General features: G+C 40.1%; 1 protein-coding gene across 2 annotated transcripts; it reads left to right on the forward strand.

Moving 5' to 3' along the window:
* Position 1: 1 nt before the first annotated feature.
* On the forward strand, positions 2–18292 carry map6a (microtubule-associated protein 6a). Of its 2 annotated transcripts, XM_044371352.1 has the most exons (6): positions 2–1381; positions 1472–2322; positions 12479–12692; positions 12912–13126; positions 16359–16469; positions 17807–18292. In XM_044371352.1, exons 2-6 carry the CDS (start codon positions 1610–1612, stop codon positions 17946–17948), a joined length of 1395 nt encoding a protein of 464 aa, XP_044227287.1. In that variant the 5' UTR covers positions 2–1381; positions 1472–1609; the 3' UTR covers positions 17949–18292. The 2 variants fall into 2 exon arrangements, with proteins under 2 accessions (XP_044227287.1, XP_044227286.1); XM_044371351.1 differs by having other exon boundaries at positions 2–2322.
* Positions 18293–20922: the final 2630 nt, after the last annotated feature.

The following is a 20922-nucleotide window of genomic DNA, read 5'->3' on the forward strand; positions in this document are numbered from 1 at the left end:
TAATCAAGGTGTGGGTATAACACACTAAAAGGTAATCCAAGGTGTTAATGAAGAAAGAAGAAAGATAACAGGGGATAGTGGAGGAGCCAGCCATGTTGTGCAGCACAAATCAACTCAGTGTAAAAACGCCTCTTGCTCTAGCTTCTTTATCTTTTCGTCCGTTAGATTGACATTTGCCAGAGCCAAGGTGTTTGATTGTCATTCAATTTTGCGTCTCCTTTTTCCTTTGATTACATCATAAATTATTAACTTATTCAAGGATTATTATACTTTAATTATCTCATTATCTTGAATCCTTAATCAATCAGTTATTTTACCCTTCACCCATTGACAAACAAATAAAGTGAATGCAGTTAAACAAAAGGGAAACATGTCTTAATGCTTAAAAGTGTATTGTTGCTTCTGAAAATGACCAGCCAGCCATCATTATAAAAACCCTCTATTTCAATAACGTGCTTGTCTTTCAGATGTCATAGACATTGTAGTCCAGTGTGAAACAGGCCCTCAGGCTGTGTAATGAGTTGGCATTATTCATGTGCTCTACTATTTGCTGGCACAGTCTTATGCATCGTCTTTGTGACAAAGACAATTTTGCATGAATCAGAATTAGAGGTCCTTGTCATGGCTTTGATGTGATATATTTTACATAATTCAAATAAGAATACCATACTTCATTTCTTCCTTCCATACAAAAAAAAAAATCATATTTACATAGCTGTAGGCCTATGTGTTAATTTGGTGAAGGCCTAATATTCCTTCTTCAGTGGTTATATTGTTATGTATCCTCCTAAAATATGTTGCAAGGGCCAGTTCTTTTCTTTTGATATATCAGGGAAGAACGTTCCTCATTCTGACTACTCACTCTCTCATTTTGTTTTTATTAAATATTAACGAATGGCTATAAAGCACATCTCTTGAACGTCCCTCCTCCTGTACCACTACGCAGGGTGCGTGAAAACACACCGCTCAGGTCAAGCTTCCCGTGTTTATCAGTCTTATATCGGAAATTGTTGTTATCCAATTTTCAAAATTGAAGCAGCAGACCTCATGAGTGGCTAGAAATATGCGGTTTGAAAGGAATTTACCAGCATACAAAGGCTATAAGCTACATCGTTTTCAATTGGATTTGTTTTCTTTTGTGCGTTTTTTAAATATCCTATTCCATGGTGGATTTGAGGTCGCAGATTAAGCCGGAAGTTCTTTCATTTTCTGTCTGACTTGACTTTCATTTCCCTGCTCTGCTCATGTTTTGTGTCTCCGGGATGCTGAGCAGGCGGGCGGGGCCGCTTTCCCTTGCAGTGCCCTGGCGTGGAGTGATGTAGCAGGACGCACGGGACAGAGCGGACACAGAGGCAAGACGTGCAGAAAACATCAACACACGGTTGGTTTTTGTTAGACTCGTTTAAAATCTGCGCCAGTGCAATTTAGAAGCGCAATGGATTCACCCAATAATCTAATCTAACGCCAACAGCATTGGAGTCATCCGTGCAGCCAGATACACGGACATCTTGTTTCTCTCACGTCAGGATATCGGAGTGTAGAGCAATATTTTTGCTTCATCTCGGATCCGGTGCTCATCTTCTTCCAGTGGGACTGTGTGACCCTCAGCATGGCGTGGCCCTGTATCAGCAGGGCGTGCTGCATGTCCCGCTTCTGGAACCAGCTGGACAAGGCTGACATTGCGGTGCCTTTGGTCTTCACCAAGTACACGGACGTCTCTGAGATGCAGCACATCCAGCTGCAGCCTCCGCTCCACCCTCCGCAGGCCCGGGTCGCCATAGAAACGCAGCCGTCTCGCGCAGAGACCAGCGCCAACACAGCACGCGCGCCGCGAAGGTGCGTCTCCGAGGAGCGCGTGTGCAGCTCGGTGATGCGCGAGGACTTTAAGCACTGGAAAGTGCGACCCGAGCCGAGCTGTAAACCCAAGAACGAGTACCACGGACCGGAAACACCGTTCAATAGTGAGACCCAGTACCAGAAGGACTTCAAGCCCTGGCCCATTCCGAAACGGTACGACCATCCCTGGATACCCAAACCGCCCCCAAACACCTCCACCGGCGACGACCGGGCACCGGACAGGTCCAAGCACGCCAAACAGCATGTGGCGGAAACGGAGAGCGGCGTGGAGAAGAGCGCCATCGCCGACAAGGTGCAGGAGAAAGACCTCCTTCAGACTCAAGAGAGGAAAAAGCGGTCCAGTAAAGCAGCGGAGGGGGAGAAGAAAGTTGCCCTGAAGGTGGAGGGAGAGGCCAAAGGCAGGGCAGCAGCGGATGCTGTGAACAGACAGATCAAACAGGAGATTTCAGCCGGCAGCTCATACAAGTGAGTTTACACTGCCTGTCATAATGTAGACTAATCAACCGGGGGTCCAGAGGCTCTTTATGCGTCCATGAAGGGTCATAGGGGTCATACAAATACTCTTAATCATGATGGACACGGGGAGAATGCTTAATTATTGGACTATAACATTAAAAGTTTCACACACTACATACAGTACCAGTCAAAAGTTTGGACACACTCTCATATTTGAGAGTGTGTCCAAACTTTTGACTGGTACTGTGCGTATGCCTATCCACAGACGTTAATCTGTGTTTAGGAGAAAAGCTTTATTATTTGGAAATCCCACACAAACCTTGAATAAATGGGGGGCCTCCACTGGGAGAAAATCTTCAAAAAAAAGGGGGAGTGTCCATGAAAAGATGAAAGCTTTGTCAGTAGCTGCATTTCTGGCCTCTGTCTGCTGTAAAATGCAAAGTGTGTTTTTTTTCTACAGTAGGCCTACAGGATTTAATTGGGAGTGGCTAATGTATCATTTAATCTATAGAAAAACAATGGTTTCTCAAACTAATTGGAAGCTCAGAGGTACACACAGTAGCTATATGAAAACATAACAGAGCAATCAACTTTTTCTTCACAGAAGGTAATTAAATTAAATGAAAAGCACAAGGTGGAGTTGTTGCCAAACACTGTTGATGTTTAGGTCCACCAGGCTAATCTCTGTCCTATTATGCAATGTTCCCCAGGATGATGGAGACTGGTGGATGGATGAACATCAAGTCACGCATGTCACAGTCATTATGCACATGTGCACATGCCTCTTGAAGCTGTTTGTTATTGAAGTGGTTATAGGTTGCATTTATGTTCTGTGAAGGCTGGTGGTTGATTTGTACCGCTGCAATCTGATTTTTAGTGGATTCTGTTTGTTGTTTTTTTTAAAGAGTTCAGTGTTTTATTCTTTATTTCAGCATTTATTTTATTATTTATTAATTTATTTGATTCACAGTGTTGAGTTTATTACATTTTGGCTCAACGTTGTCACAGATTGCAGATTTGGGTTGATACAGGAAGCATGGCTGTGGTGTGATTTGGTTGGCAGAGATGCATGGTGCTATGTGAGATCAGTGAGTCTTACAGTACAGCTGTTTGGTGCCTTACTGCCACGCCTGTGTTGCTGAGCAGTCAGCAGGGTGCAGCCCAGGGCACTCCCCACCCACCCCCCACCCCCCTCCTACATGGCATGAAATGGCAGCACCGTGACAAGCACAAGCCTAGTCAACCCTCTGTCTTCCTCTGCCAGCGGAGACTCAAAGCAGGTCAACTGTGGGTTAATACCACGGATATGTGCACACAGTAACAAGCACACTCACATACATGAACACACACCACATGCACTAAAAAGAAATTTGTGTTAAAGTATGTTTTGTCTCTCTTTATGTCACTTTTTTATGACTAAGTAGTTGTGCATATTTACACAGGAGCATCAGTGCAGTTTTCTGTCAACTTTAAAACCAATGGCTGTGCTCTCAGGACTGTACAATATATTTGAAATCAATATCATGATAATAATAATAATTTCCAATATTTATATCACTGAATTGTGTTCCACTAATGCTTTACATCAGACAAAACTCTTCATGTGTGTAAAACAAAAACTTCAATAACTTATTTTATTAGTTTTAACTACAATAATCTTGGAATCATTCATTTGGGCAACAGAATTTTGTAAAATGATTAGACAGTATGGTTATATCATCATACATAAATATGAATGTTATGTTATGTATGATGATATATAGGCAATATACCGTATCATTTATCGTATTTATCAGCAAATATGTTAAAATATTACATACTGGGGCTTGATATATTTTCAACCAATGCACTGAACGTCAGACAGTTACAGTATGTACAGTAGTTGTAGTTCAATCAGTCCTGATGAGGAACCTTCATGTCGGTTTATGCTCATACTACTAATAACCTTAAAACTGCAGAGCAGCAGAAACATATCTGTCTTAGAAGAAATTGTTAAACAGACCATGAAGTAAATGTACTTTTACATATAGACAGAGAATTACCTTCCCTTTGGCTGCATGATTTATTTTAATCTGGGCTGTTTGAAGATGTTTAATGCTGAGTTCAGCCTCGGGTCCTCCTGTGTAGCTGCAGTTAGAGCTAGACCTATAAATCGGCCATAATATAGCTCATTACAGATATGTGGGTATCATAAAACAAGTAACAAAAAATTGCTGTACAGAATTGCCAAAGATGTGTTTGAGGTGGTTTAGAAACAGGGACACCGTTGCATAGTTTGTCCAGCAGGGAGCATATGTTTATTTTTTAATGGAAAAATGTCCCACTTAGTACATATCCTAGTCACAGTGCACTTAAGTTTCATTCTGTGAGTAAGCAAAACAACCCAAAATAGAAATCTTGCCCGTTCCCTGGTTAATATGCTCAGTCTCTGTATGCTGGAGTCTGTACATTTTGGTCAGAGATGTTTTTGATGAAGAAGAAACACCACTTTGTATCATTTTTGATGCTTGAAAAAATAAGGAGCAGACTGTGACCTTTAACTGTTCAAAAACGAGCAGCAGAGTGGTCGTGTCTTTTTACATAAATGACATGCACTGAGGTTACTCTGATGGCAGTTTCTTTTATAGTAATATGTGGTATGTTTACATCTGTTTTCGTCTCTGTCACGAACTCACCTCCCGACAGGAGCTGAATCAACCAATCAACTTGCTTGACACGCAGGTTGGTCATTATTACCATAACTGCAGCATAAGTATGCAGCTGTTATCAATAAATCTAACACCACTCTTTAATATCATGATTATAATCGAATACTATTCAGTAATGCCAAGTATACCATTAATTTAATATCTTCTTAAAACCATAAATGAAGTTTAAATTGGTCAGATTTTCTAGAGAACTCTAGTTTACTAGTTTACTCCAGTTTACTCAGGAAAGTCTGGTTCTATTACAGTAGAAACAAGCTGAACTTATGATAATTCTTGGTACAGTTATACCTTGTTTAGTACTATGTAGACCACAAATACAGGCCTGTTTTATTTATAGAAAAATCACAATTTCCATCACAATTACTATATTTTTCAGAAAAAAAATGCAATTTGATATGTTCCTCAAATTGCTCAGCCCTACCTGTGTGTTATAAATTTTATGTGTTTATGTAGAAAGAGAGTATCAGCTGGTATCAGATTTTTTAAACTCTAGTTGCAGTAAAACTTTGCTTCTTCTCTTGTCTCATGTAATTATACTCAGTCTGAGTATGGACTCTGTAGCAGGAACCAACTTAAATTTGGGAGCACATTCACTGTCTATTCAAAGCCAGCCCTTGTGCTGTTTTCCACTGGGCCAATTAAACCTGAAGCCCCGTTCTTAGGAGGACACTTGCAGTTTTTATAAACTTTTATTTTTCCACAGAGAGCTTGCAGAACACATCGCTCTTTTCCTGCAGTGTACCTGGGAGACAATAAAGGCAATTATAGTATTTTTCTGCCAACCACTGTTAACTTTTCTTTTTCCTGCCTAAGCCCGCAGTCGCAAGCCCCATCTAACCTTCTTACCGCCAACCTGCTGCATATGTTTAAAATGCCATTTTTTGCATGAGAATAAGTCATGATGCAGTAGCTGCGGGAGCCTTTGTTAGTGTCTTCTTTTTATTACCAGTACTGCTGTAAAAGACAAAGCCCACTCTTCATCTTGTCAGTGTTATTTGTTCCATTATGTGATGGGTGGCGTCCACTAAAAGACATTCAAAGAACAGACTGCATAAAGAATTATCAAGCAAGTGAACGAAAATGATGGAGAGTGGGTTTCATCACTGACAGTAAGGCAGATATTGTAGGTTCACTGAGTTCAGGAAGAGAGAGAGGCTGAAGAGGCATGAATTTTTTATTGTAAGTTGTGTCACGTATCACAGCTCGACATATTTCACAGCAGTGAAGTCTCAGGAATGTCTTCTTTTGATTTTCTTCTCTCATGTTTTTCACCTGGAAAAATAAAATCCTCTCTCTCCCAGACACGGTTGCTCGATCAACTCAAAATGAATGTATGTCACGTTTACAGAACATAGCTCTTGTCGTAGCAGACAGTATACTGTAAAGAGGCCAGTGGATTCTGGTGGATTTAAAAATGATCCTCTTTGAGAGCCTGCAAAGCCTCATGTTTCTACTGACAAGCAGTGAATGCAGAAACACCCGTTCTACGTCAGCTCTGTGACAGAGGGACAGGACAAACCAGGAAAAAACGTCCAATATGTCCCAACTAGAAAACTCATTTGCTGTAAAACCGCTTTGATATTCCTGCTCCCTGAAAATAAAACCAGTATGGTTTAGCTGTGTGAGACTTTCACATATTGTTGCCAAAATGTAATCCTAAAATCTCAGCTGATATTCATTTGTTGCATCAAGTCAGAGCTCGGCCAGCTAAAGCAAACTCTCTTATGTAACTAATCTGATTTTATCATATCTGATTACAGTTAATTCATAAGGAAATATCTTCAGATTTGGTTTTGGATATGAATGAATTATGTAAGATACTGGAACCCAGTGAAACATGGGAGTTGTAACTAAACACTGACCTCTGTTACTGACTGAAAACCTGCACTGGCATCATTATTATTATGTACCCAACAAAAATGCTCAAATAAACACTTTTGACACATTTTTTAGCACAACTTTGAATTGTTACCATCACAATAATTGCTGACAATAACAAGGATGCGTGAGAGCCATCCAATGGGACCCAGTGAGAATCCCCTGTAATACTGTACTGTACTGTTACACTGTTTCCATTGAGCCGCTGCCTGAGAAGCAACAGAGACGCTGAGAGCTAGCGATGAGGCCAACTGATCCCAGAAGAAGGAGGGACTATTGACCAGCAGCCAGGCTCAACACCCGCTGACACACAACACTGTTAGGAAGTGAAGCTACAGTGCTGTGCGTAGGCTGATTGATTCCCTGGAATACTCTGAGGAAAGCCGGCCAGCCCTTTATCTCTGGCCAACACTGGTGTAGAATTAGACTCAGAATCACTGTGGTCACTATCAGTGATAACTGCTCAGAGTTTAGTCTCAGCAGTGCACAGATGTATTTATAGCTGACAGAATTTTAAAGTGAATTATAACATACAAAGGCAAAATTCCATGTTACACTGAATCCATATGTGGATATTAAACCTGTAACCAACTATTATTTTTCTTACTGATTCTAATAATGTTATAACAATTGATGAATGGTGAAGAATTCCCTTCACAGTTTCACATAGAATCTTCAAATTGCTTGTTTTGTCTGACAAAAACAGTCCAAAATATTGGCTTTAAATACTTTTTGTTCTCAGTGGGAATCCTTCACTGAAATTAATTTGATTTAATTTTTTCATTCTACTCCGTGTTGGTTGTTTATCCATGGCCTGCCCCTAACCTGTCATCATGCTTTTAACTGTGATTATGTGTCAAGACAACTGCAGCTCAAACTGTGTCGAGCAGCTCGATTGTGTCAAACACAGTTTGATTCCACAGCACAGAAATTTGCGGGGATTTATTTTTATTCTTTTCTTTGACTCCCTGTTGGTGAGTGGTCCAGATTGTGCCACATTAGGGCAGGGATACATGCAGCTCAGCGGTGCTGTACCCTGGCGCGGTTCCACCGCTGTCAGTGCCAGTGTTTGGTTGTAGTGACGTGGCCTTTCTCTGCACATCCCCTCCACCATAGAGGGTCAGCAGGGTCGGCCATCCAAAGCAGCTTTAGTCATACAGCAAGAAATATCAGGCAGAATGATAAGTATAGCCTGGGCCTCAGTGACTCACAGAACCGAACATCTGCCAAAATAATAAAGCAAGAGAAGACACAGAAATAGGTAATTTGAAAGGTGTAGTTAAGACATAGTAATGTAATTGTTGTAATTGCATTTTTTTTATGTTTGAGAATTTAATAAGTTGTTTTCTAAATGATAATAATGTAATGTATCATGTCTTAGGTATTTTTGATAGGCATTTAATATATATTATTTGTTAACTTGTTATATATTTAAATACACATGAACAGCTGACTGTACATTGGTGGTGTGAGGCAGTTTGCTATCTGATGCAACAGTCCTTCTTTTGAAGCATAAAGCTGCCCTTTATCAAATGACACTTTTATCACCATCTAGCTGTTAGCACTTGATAGGTGGGTTTGAACGCTGCACTATTTAAAATTGTACCGTCTCTGATGTTCAATTCTTCAGTCTTCAGCTATGCAATAAACTCACTGAACTGGTGGTTTCCATTTTAAACAGCAAGTGAGACACAGCAGGGTGCCAGTTTTTCATGTACACCTCCATGTTGTAATGCAGTCCAATACAGTAGTCCCTTAATACACGCACTGTTTTATATTGAGAGGAGTTTCCGAGTACATACATACCTCTGAGACACAATCTCAACTAAAATCAAACATTGGAAGTATTATGATTATTGTATAGAATAGTCATTTTTCTGGTTTGCATTACAGTGTGTAGGGGTACCTAATAAACTGGCAACTGCATGTTTGAAAATGACACACCAGCCAACACATACCTAAGATCTGAAAAGGGGCTCCTTTACTACACTTTAGTAAATCAGTTATCCATTTCCATCAGTTATCACTGATGGAAATGTCAATAGTTTTGCAGGTACTTGGTCAGACGGACATTGTCATTCATAAAAATAATGTCAGTATCTGAATATCTTTAGTGCTTTAGTCTCAATGAACGGCTAGTTTCAGTGTTGCACAGAAAAACGCCTTCATCTAGCATTAACTATGTCCTGAGGCACTGAGATGATGTTTCCAGAGCTGAAGTGAACAGCCTCATGTGAACCTCAGACTGTTATGTTTTAATGCTCATGATATGTACGGTAGCTTGATGCAGACGACGTCGCTCTGTGACATGACGACCACTGAACCAAGAAAGCTTTTCCAACAATCATTTTTAAACTAGTACCAAGTACACACTGACCTCAGAGACACAGGCGTTATTGTTAAACAGTCATATGTCCATGAATAGCAGCTATGTTACTGTACAGACCGGTGTTTCACACTGTGAACCCTGTCTGCACTCACAATCTGTCTCTTTCTGTCGTTTGCACACACATACACACACCCTGTGGGGTCATGTGAGTGCTTTATACCGTTGGCCTTGGACATTGTTGTATAACCTGTCTTTGCATTGTGGCTTCTTGGCCCAACTGAGCATTGAAAGTGGACTTCAGTCCTGTTATGTAATGGCTCTCTGCATGATTTCCACCTCTTTTGTGCACTACTGGAGGGATTTCTCTATTCAGCAGCCGCTTCGCTGTCACCAGCCTTTGCAACATAAATACTTTGCTTTTCACATTATGGTAAAATGGTATTTTATGCTTCAGTCTTGTTTAATACGTGAACAGCTTAAATGTTAGTGCTTGACGGCTAATTTAAGTTTAGATAAACGGCAACTAATTATATTGTTAAAAATATAAAATGGTGAAAGTTAAAGCATTTTAATTGAAAATCTGTTGAATAATTTGTAAATGTCAAGTGTCTTTATTGATGTTCTGTTGACACACAAATGTCAGATGAAACTTGAATGATGAAATTTATCGGCTGAGTCTAAGGTATATTCACCAGTATAACCAACATAGATATGAATTAAATAAATGATTATAAACCACTGAAAAAAACTATGAGATTCATAAATCAAGTAACTCCAGGACTGTGTCTCACTTGTCACGCAATCTGTTGTTGTTCATCGCTCCACTTCCACATGCTATCCCATGACGCTCCGCCACAGGAACATTTGAGGTCAGAACCGAGCTTCTTCGCTGTGATGCCAAGTCAGACGACTCAGCTACAGTCTCATTACTTCCCTTCCTCAATGTAATATATTAGAAGATGTTGTACAATCACATACAACACATTAAACAGGATCACACAGTCTTCATGGCTGTTTTCCATTGCGGCCATTTATTGATTTTGTCTTTCCGTATGATAAATTGTTCTAATGAGGCTCCAGTACAGCGGCCTAGCCTTGTCTGCTCCTCTATCCGCACTTAATGGTGTTGCCTAATATAGTGCTTTTCTTTTCTTACATAGGGAAGGGGGACGTCTCACTGAGCCTTACAGTTGAGTGTTTGCACTGAATTGTGTTGTGTTGGGGGTTGGAGTGCTTACAGTATGTGTTTGTATCCGCAATGGAGCTACTGGGGATGACTGATAGCTGTCAGCTGACTGGCCTAAACCTGAGAGCTGTCTGTTTTCCTTTGTAATTAGCAACAGCATCACAGCATCCTATTGCAGGAGAAGCAAGACACCATAAAAACAACTTGAATGTTTTTGAATGAGGACACAGAGGCCAAATTCTGGGATGTGTATGGATGTACATACATTCCCTTCTCTTCATTATATAATGACACTTTTAACCATTTCATTTTACTGTTAGACTAATTAAGTGAAGTTCAAACAGAAATTAATTTGTGGTGGCATGCTGTCATTTTCCATTCTTTCATTCTCTATAGAAGTGAACATTGGTTCAAAGTACAGTTAGAGCACATGTGTCTGTTTTGTTTCTAGCTGTAAAGAAAATCCAAGACCCATTCAAATGTTAGCTTATTCTTATATAGCCAGATAAAGTAGAAGTTTCCTCTTCAGATATTATTAATTTCATTATTCCCGTATTTCCTTTATGTAACCTGGTAGGTCTTGTTGATATTAAAACTCTTTTACAAGACAGATCTGGCCAAGAGGGCAGTATGAAAACATTTTAAACATATAGTTTTCTGTAGAGCAACCAACCCTACAGTACATTATACTAACATTTGAAGCAAAGGCGCATTTGAGCTCTTTATCTGTTTTACACTGTAATGAAGGTTTGTTCACAAAAGTCTTTTCTGTAAGGAGAATTTCAGGATTTCTGTAAGCAGAATCTGTGTATTTCTTCTTTTATAACAGACAGTAATACTGAAATGAATAGCCGATTATCGATATCATTGACTATTATAATGGATGGATCATTCAGGTCATTTTTAAGTAAAAACGTCAAATGTTCACTGGTTACAGCTCCTCATTTGTGGGGATTTGCTGCTCTTCTTTGTCTTATGTGCTAATAAACTTAATATCTTTAGTCTTGGAGGAGATTGTGATTACATCTAATGGACTAAATGATTAATGGATTCATTGAGAAAATAATCAGCAGATTAATCAATAATGAATTGTTAGTTGCAGTCCTAATACCACTAATGCAATGTAAATATAGGTGAGTAACTCACAGTTACTGCATATGTGTAACATATGGTAGTTTGCTGCAAATGGATGGGTGAGTAATGCTGTGGGAATACCGTTCACTGCAGAGGAAAAAGTGTAAAGGAAAGAGAGAGAGAGTGTGATGCACCTGGTATCAAGCTGCTGCGGTTGTCCTCTGTGGTTCAGTTTATCCATAGGTCTTTTAAATGTGAGGAGACTGATACAGAACAGATGCTGCAGGCCAGCGTCTATGTGAATGCCATACTGCTGACCTTTTTCAGAACTGCTGTGTGAGGACTACAGGATATCACACCATCAGACTGTGGTGCAGACCTCCTCCCACCTACAGTGCTTCTGACATACTCTGCTCTACAGTAGAAATGCACCACTCACTTCACTTATTTTCTCTGGCCAGGGATTACCAAGTTTGTGTCATGTTGTCTTTAAAAAAGTATTAGTAATTTATTTATATAGAGATTTATTTATTTAAATGATGTTCCAACAAAGACCGCTGTCATCAGACAGTCAACAAGAAGATACAGCAGTATACACACATCGAAGACAATGTAGTTACCCAAAGTAATCACTGATGTGCATATGGATAATTATACCAGAGATATCAGCCATAAAACAAGTGGGAAAACAAAAATAGTTTGTACAAAATGTACAAACCATTGAAAAGGTATAATGAACCAGCATGAAAGCAATGGACAAATACGCTGGCTGCAAAATATGTAATATCAATCTTCTCATCTAACTTTGACAAGAAATGAATTAAGTGTATTTTCCTTTTATGCTAAAAGTTTCCCAGCTATGAAGCCTAAACATCTTCTGTTTAGCAGGAGCATTTACAGAATAGTGTTACCCAGAGTCTCACCCTCACCTGTTCACTGTATCAATCAGTATTGATGGGTGTTAAAGCTGACTTTCTTCTTTTCACTCAGAACTGAATTCAAGGCTTACAGAGATGTGAAGCCGGCAAAGATGATCCGTGCCAAGTCCCAGTACCTGCCACCGGATGAGAAGACCAGCCTAGAGACCAGCTACAGTGCTACCTTCAAGGGGCAAGCCCCGCTGCAGCCCACTAACAACAAGGCCTTGGAGAGGAGGAGGATACGCAGTTTGTACAGCGAGCCTTACATAGACCCCTCCAAACAGGTGACAACAGACTTTTCTAACTGTGTAGTATGCTTTAAAATGAATTAAGGGAAGGGAAATACACTACTGTGTGCTAGGGGAGCTGAAAAAAAATCTTCACATTATTTTAATGTTGTGAAATTCTTGCCTTGCTCGTCTCATTACACAACAAATAAATGAATAACCATAACTCAGGCATTTCAGTTCAGGAATCTCATTTCCGCTATCCGACATCCTTAGGTTGACAGGTATAGTGCCCCTCGCTCTAAACCCAAAAAGGCTGGAGCCACAGCTGCAGGCCAGGGCAAGCCAGGGAAGAAAGCCAAAGATAAGCAGAGCGCCGCGCTGAAGGGCTCCAAGAAGACGACCTCGGAGAACCAGCCTGAGAACCGGCCGGCGGTGGGGGACAAGGAGAAAAGTAAAGAGATGAACAACAAACTGGCTGAGGCAAAAGAGTAAAAATCATTAAGCACTACTTCTCCTTTTATTTCTTATTTTGGGGGAAAACAAACACAGAGGCTGCAAAATTAATTACAAGTTCTCATCTTTTCTCTTCTTGTCTTCTGTTTTCCTCCTCTGTCTCTGTGTCCTCCTCTAGTCTCTCTCACCTTTTTCTTTCTTCTTTGCTCTATCTCTTAGTATCCACTCATTCTTCTCTGTCGTCTTTCACTACCTCTTGGCTACGTTTGTACCACAATAATAGAATAAGATGTCGGGGTTTAGACATGACATGTCATTGCTCCTCCCACCTCACGTTATACTAGGCCGCTGTAGTAACGAGTGGGCGTGAGCATCCTCTTCCTCCGCCATTTGATGCCACCCACCACCCCCACTCTACTCGCCTCCATCTCCAGGTTGCTATGGCTACTGGCTGCCTGGCTAGCCAATGGATGGCTCTTGTTGCATGGGCCCAAAGACAAGCAATTCTGAAGGGTTGGCTTTGATCAACTGAGCAGATTGCTTTGTTGAGTTTATCAAGGATTTTTTTTCTTCTTCTTTTTGTTTTTTTTTTTGAAGAAAAGATAATCAAATTGGCACTTTGGATATGGTTTCTTCACTTGCTAAATTAACAGCAAAAGATAGTCATCTGAAAATCTTTGATAAATGTCGCGCTTGGTTTGTCATGAATGTCTGATACACGGCTTGTTTTGTACCTGCTCTGTCATCTTTGCTTCTGTTTCTCTGTTCATGGTAGAGCTAACAAGGCTCACAGTCTGTGTGTTATCAGCCGGGCAATATCATAACGCTTTGTTAAATGTGATTTTGTTATCCAATGTCTCATTTTTAACTAAACTCTGTTGTTGGCTACATAAAATTGTTTTAATTCATCATGAAGAAAACGACCCTGTTGTCCCATTCAGCATTTCCTCCGTTCATGTTTAAACTCATTAATTTTCTCGTATTTTAGTTCTCTCAAGGCTATTTTGTAACACCCAATTTGTTGCCAACGAACCATCTGGGTCACACTAAACTGATTATGCATTAAACACCACTTATTTGCATAGCAGATGAGTATTCCATCTGAGTTAAATAATGCTTTCGTGCAGTCTTGATGACATTTACTATTAGAGTAACAACATTTCTCAGAATCAGAGATGGAAGAGTTCAGTGGAGCTGGAAAATGTTGCGTTTAGTGGTCCAGTTTGTATTTTGTCTGGCAAGCACACAGCATGCTGAGCTGTCAATCTCAATGGCCAGAACTCAGTCTAATCACTACCAACGCAGCCTTTATTAACAAGACTGATCCCTCTGTAAAGCTTCACAGCCGTTACGCAAATGTGGTTGCATGCGCTCAAACGCACACCTCCTTTTGCTTTTTTGTAATTGCACTGCCGAGGGGGACCATAGCCAATGTGATTAGACTGTCATGGGATGATAGCAAACAGCTGATCCTGCTGCTTAATAGCACTTTTCATCACCTTTAAAGAGGGAGCTGTAAGGATGAAGCACAGATTCACACTGCAAATAAATCATGAACAGTTCACTGCCATTTGCTCACAAATATAAGAAGTTTTGAGGTTGAAAAAAAGTTTTGATCTCATTTTCTTTATAAATAATAAGCTACAGTATATCTGCCAATACCTCTCTTATTCTAATATACCACAATAAGGGGTGTGTAACTCCTCTGTTCATCACTTTCTGTTTCTGAGTCCATGTACTTGTTTTGCGCAAATTTCCAGGTCATCTTTGTAGGATTAGGTGTGTATGACAGTATGTTGGTATGATAAGTTTATTTTAAAAATGCTGATTGAACACTGGATTTACTTTTGCTTTGTCTGGCAAGTTCAACATGGTGGTGCCGTGTTTGCGTGTCTAGCAAAGCATACCAAAACAAGCTGTAATTCTGGTTTAATTCTGGTTTAATCCAAATTTCCTCAGCGAGATGTGTTGAAGAAAAAGGGAACATGAAGTAAGTTGTATTGTCACTGTTTATCTGTTCAAACTAATTATAACCTCCCTTGTATATATAGCTTATATTTGTCTATATATATATATATAATAGCAGGGCTTCATGTTGGCTGAGTCCTAGAGCCATGTCCCACTCTATGCTTGTTCCAAAGCATCTGGCTGCTTTCTTAGCATATATATATATAGAGGCACCTTTTTTTTTTTTTTACAGGCCTTTGGATAAGAAGAGCACTGTACAGTCTTGTCATGGGTCAACCCATCACTGTGCTCCACCCACACACACCTCACTGTTCTCATTAGTTCTGCTGCTCAGCATCCTTCCGTCCATTCTGATTGGAAGGCTGTATGTTTCTATTCTCTGTGGCAACCATCTCCACCACCACCATGTCTATCCAAGCTGAGCACGTGCCCAATCAGGGATGGGCCCAACTCATTAGCATTTTGCAGCCTTTGATTGGGGGATGCTTTGTCATGTAACACAAGGGAGGGGGCATATAGGAGCAGTAAATGTAAACAGTGCTTAGCACGCCACACACCCGGTGCTATCTTTGTGATTATTAGGCAAATAAGGATAGAAAGTATGGTAAAGAAAATTATGTTTTGGGGGGAAAAAAAATTGACTGTGACGTGCTTGTGTTTCTATCTGCTTGCTCGTATTTAATGAAACGTTACAAATAAATGCAAAAAAAGCAGAAAAGCAATGTCTTCTGGCTTCTTTTTGTTAAGAAGAATGGTGAACGATTAGTGGTTGCAGGTATCTGTCGGCGTTACTCCTGTCCCAGTCTTTGTCTTTGTGAGACAGACAACACATATTAAATAAATCCACATGGAAGAGAATTTTGCTCTCACAACTTCTTTCTATGCTTATTCAAGATTGCGCCGCTTTCTGGCATGAGCTCTGACATCCTTTCCAGGCCGTGCATGTCGCCCTCATGTGAGAACTGAAGAATATATTATTTTTGCATCATGTCTCTTAATATATTCCAAGAACTCATCCGATTTATAGAGCAACATGCATGTCAAAGGGTGTCCAGAACCTTATTCCAGCATAAAATGTCATGTGCTTCTTAGGCCTCTTACAAGTTAATGTACAAATGATTTTCCTTTATGCTGAAAAAAACAACTTCACATGTGTGATATTACATTTGCTGACATCACATTGTTCTTTCTCATACTTAGTCTGGTGTCATTGTTAGAATATTTTGAGGATGTCACATTTGGATGATGCTGTGTCCAATTTGTCATGTGCTAATGAGTGACATTCTGATTCATTTGAAGGGTTGTGCTAAAACAGTACCACTACATACAACTCTGCCAGCCAATCCGAGATATTGGTTGGGTGCAGACTCTAAAGCAACACCTGTGGGGCTGTGCACTACCTAATCCCAGGTAACCGCAAGAGCAACTAAAAGAAGTTGACCACAAGCCACAAATGCCACTCATTCCCATTCATACATGCTCATGGAGTTGTGATTTACTTTTGTTTTCTATTACAGTGGCACAGTTTTGTTTTTCTGGTGATCCACCACTCCTCAGGTCATAGCCTGTGTATTTCTCTTCCATATGGACACTAGAGTAGGGGGGTGAATGGGGCTGTCTGACTGCCTGCTGTCACATCCTACATGTAAGGTTCCTTGAAGTCCCTTTTCTTAAGGAGGCCTCAGGTTTAGTCCAGTCATCTCCAACCATCTTTGACCTTCTGTCAACTGCTATAATGCACCCACTCTTCATGATTAAAACAAACTGCATGACTGCATAAACAGTTATCCACCCAGGGAGGACTGTGGAGGTCTCTTCTACACTCATTTATGAGGCAGGTTACTCATACCCATGTAATCACATGCTATACTCTTTTATAGACTTGCATCTCAGTCACTGGATAAAAGTTCCATACTGTGTTTACATTATAATAATCACATTAATCATTCAAAAGCATGCTGCCACTGTTTTCTGTTGGACCTGCAATCTGATTTCATGGCTAATAATTTGATCTAGACTGCACGATACCTAAAATGTCTGTTGAGTGTTAGCTCGGATATAAGATGAATTCAACCGAGGTAAGTGTGAATGGAATGAGGGAAGAGGCTCTGCTTTGGAAAGAGACAGATCAAAGGAAATTGTAAGTGCATGTTAATGATCTTCACTTCAGTTTTTACTGCTAATTTATCTCCATTCACATGTGATTTGGAATAGAAAGTGTACTGCATCATGTAGCTTTCCTTCACCGAACACCCCGAGACCCTCATTGCACTATTGGCATCCTGTAGTTTGCAACATCACTGTGACTAATTGGATGGGTCAAAGTATCGATTTCAGCCGATGGCCTGTATTGATCCAAATGCAAATCTGTCCAATGCATTATTAGAAATAGACCAAAAAGCTTTATTTTTCTGTACTCCCAAAACACTATGGATTTTATAGTTACAGTTTTCAAAGAAACATATTTCATGATTTGTAAGTCATTTTATTCTATCAAGATTGTTCTTGAGGGACTTTTTTTGTAACATTTGTGACAAGAAAACAGGCAAAGAAGGCTGCAGTCATGCTCTAGCTTGAGTTTTCCTCCCTAAAACAGAAGCCTGATATTCTCTGAAATGAGCGGTCACAGGGTGCTCAGCTCGACTCAACAGCTCGACTTGTTGTCGCTCGCCTGAGAGAAATGCCTTATCGTGTGTCTTTTTCTGTCTCTTTCTTCTCTGGTATCTTAACCATGTGCTGCCTCCTAGAGATGCTCAAGACGAGGTTCTCCGACCCAGTCATCATAATTCCCAGGGTGCTTCTGGAGGAGAACCACAACCAGCGATGGATAGGCCCGAACCTCGGAGGAGCAGCGTACGCTTTGCCCTAGATGTGAACCAGACTGAGTAGTTCTGCCTGTGTGGACAGAGGCAGCTACACCTTATACAGGGACTGCTGCTCTGTACTGTAAATATCTAGAATTTGCAACTAAGTTGGATTAGAAAAAAGAGGTATTTCCCACCAAAAACAACATGCATGTTTGAAACAGCTTTTGGCTCAAAGGTCACAGCTGTTTGACCCATGGCATTATCGCAAAGGTGCTACATCATTTTCTGGTTTCATGCTATTTATTTTAAAGGAATATGTCAATATTATTAGAAATACCACACCATAAAGTGCTTATATAACAAATACCTAAACAACTGTACTGTACATTGATCAGTTTTAGTGTAAATAAATAAGCATAACTTACAGTTTGCCATACTGTATTGTAATTTTTGTTGTATGGTCAGTCATTTTCAGATAGGGGGTCTGAGTTGAGGAAGAGTTCAGCATGTAGCATAGACACAGGATCCCCACATTTAGATGCAATGTGACAACGTGATGTTTAAGTGCATGACAAAGGGTAAAAGCTACAGAATGGGGTAGAAATTAAATTTAAACTGATAGGGCTTGGTGTTGTTGAAAATGTTCAGTACTAGTTCTCTTACTTTGAGAAATTCAAACATGTTTTTCTACAAATCCCTGTTTTCATTTAACAAAAGAACCCAACGCTTTCAAATGCCCCCCTCCAGTCGAAAATGTGTTTTCCTTATTGTTCCTTCAGAATGATGTATATGCCGAGTTTGACAGGTGGATGTACAAGCAGATTTTTGTGACATCACAAGTAGTGAGATATCGAACAAGTGTGATGTGGAAACCTCCCAGTGACAATGGACTTCACAGTGAAGTAGGAGACATCTTGTGTCCAACTTTTGAATTAAAAATAGTCAAATATTTATAGAAGAAGTAAAAGTAATTTTAAGAATTGATGTCTGGGTACTTTTTGTGGGAAAACCATATTAGACAAAAATGATTACAAAATAGAGTATTTTATATATCGTAAAATATCTTTAACTGTTGCTTATACTCAAGCTGCTGAAATAAAATGGTCTAAAATTGGCGGTATTTTGATTTAAATGTGATAAAAAAAAAACTATTTGATCAAAGAGTAAGTGAACAAGATTGTGACATTCGATGCCAGCTTTCAGTATTTGACAATTTTCAGTGCAAGAGAATGTATTGAGGTTCGATACCCAGCCCTCTCAAGTTTAATCCAAAGCACTGCATTGAAACAAGTCTGGAACAAGAGCTGGTCCATTGTCAAACAACTCTGCTTGTTCAAACATATGTATCCCTTCTGGACGAAAACTAGGACTGAACAGATTATTGTGCACTCCTGTCAGATGTCCAAGTCAACAACAGAAAGGAATGAGCGATGGACTACCTACTGTCCTTAAAAAGCACAAGTAGCATTTCTGGAAGAGAATTCTAGCAGGCTTTTTGGGTGCCTCATTAAGGCAGGTACTGATATTTCATTTATGGCTTACAGTCCGGCGTGTAAGGGAAAGAGAGATTAAGAAACAGGATAGCGAAGGAGTGAGGAAGGGAGGGAGACTCAATAAAGCAGCTGGTTTGAGGCGTTGGTACAGAGAAGCTGTTTCCTTGTCACAGTTGCTCCTCATTAGACTAGCCTCCCCTCATTACAGCTGTTAGCATTATAAGAAACTGTAAATGACAATATGTATGATTATGCTCACATCCCCTCACTTGCACACACACGCACACACACAAAGTGCTCATACAGCATAGCTGAGCTCTCTGCTTCAGTGATGGTGTCTCCTCACACTCAGTATGGGATTTGCATTGATACTGATGATTTCAGTGGTTTGTTGAATTGTGTACAGAGAGGCTGTTGTCTTTAACAAACACTTGGGGAGGGGAAGTAGCACTCAATCTGTCAGTCTTAATCAGCGAGTCAGCCATCCTCATGAAATACTCACAAATAATTCAGACAATCGTGCAAAGAGGGTGGATCACCATCAACTCTGTTGTGTTACACTGCAGATGTTGGTAGTAAGAGAAATATCAGTGGAAATGTCTGTTCCAAAAGCTCTACTTTGCTTTTGCAGTTATTTTTGTGGTGACAATATTAATGCAATTTTCAGATTGAAGACTACCAAACCCCTTGAAAAAAAATCTTCAGATCTGGAACTTCGGATCTAACCGAATCAACACCAAATACAGTCCACTGATGAAATTGATTGACAAACAAAATTCACCCATCAGCTGACTGAGATTTTACCATCAGGTGACCTAGACCAGTCCTTAGACAGCACAATTACACTTCTCATGTTTGAGTATTACAATCCATTATACTGCTCAGGTGCTTGTGGTCTATAAAAACACAATATAGGTGTTTAATTAGTAATGACCTGTGTGAGTTGAAGTCTGAAAGCCTTTGGAGATCTCTGCTTATCCTGCACACACGCAGACCATAAAGCATGATGAATGACTGTGTCTCACAGCCGCACTGACCTGGATGAACAGAGAGAAACGGATGTGAGGACAAGGGGGAGGAAAGAGACACAGATCAGGTTGCAGCCATTATGAGGGACGTGACTCTGCTGCTTTCCGGAATATAGAAGTACAGAGTGGAAAAACTAATTCTCCTCCAGTGCACCCCCCCTCCCCCTAATCTCCAAGGCCCTATGAATTTACGAATCACTCCCCAGACACTAATTTTCTTTATTTAACAATGGGGAGTCTTGCTAGTTGTTGCCACTCTGTGTGTGAAGGTTATAAATGATCACCTGGACAGTTATTTTTAAATCCAGTGCAATCCAGGGTAGATTAATTGCAAAACAGTAACAAAACACTCATTGGAAGAGGCAGAGGGAAATTAATTTGGAGTTCAAATTTGCACCACAAAGTCTGAATGTTTTTGTTTTAAATTGATAATAAAGGCGCATTTCAGCCCATTTCACGCTTTTGAACTAAAATGGTTCCCCGCTCTCTCTCTCTCTCTCTCTCTTTTGATCGCTGTTGCTCTCCCTCTCTCCAT

The sequence above is a fragment of the Thunnus albacares genome, chromosome 13, assembly GCF_914725855.1.
Source record: "Thunnus albacares chromosome 13, fThuAlb1.1, whole genome shotgun sequence".
NCBI lineage: Eukaryota > Metazoa > Chordata > Actinopteri > Scombriformes > Scombridae > Thunnus > Thunnus albacares.

What these genes read in the sequence shown, in the direction of transcription:
- map6a (XM_044371351.1), top strand. Translation starts at nt 1,610, where the DNA reads ATGGCGTGGCCCTGTATCAGCAGGGCGTGCTGCATGTCCCGCTTCTGG. An exon ending in TCAGCCGGCAGCTCATACAA is followed by an intron (nt 2,323 to 12,478) that starts GTGAGTTTACAC and finishes CTTTTCACTCAG; the next exon opens with AACTGAATTCAAGGCTTACA. An exon ending in AAACTGGCTGAGGCAAAAGA is followed by an intron (nt 13,127 to 16,358) that starts GTAAAAATCATT and finishes ATTCATTTGAAG; the next exon opens with GGTTGTGCTAAAACAGTACC.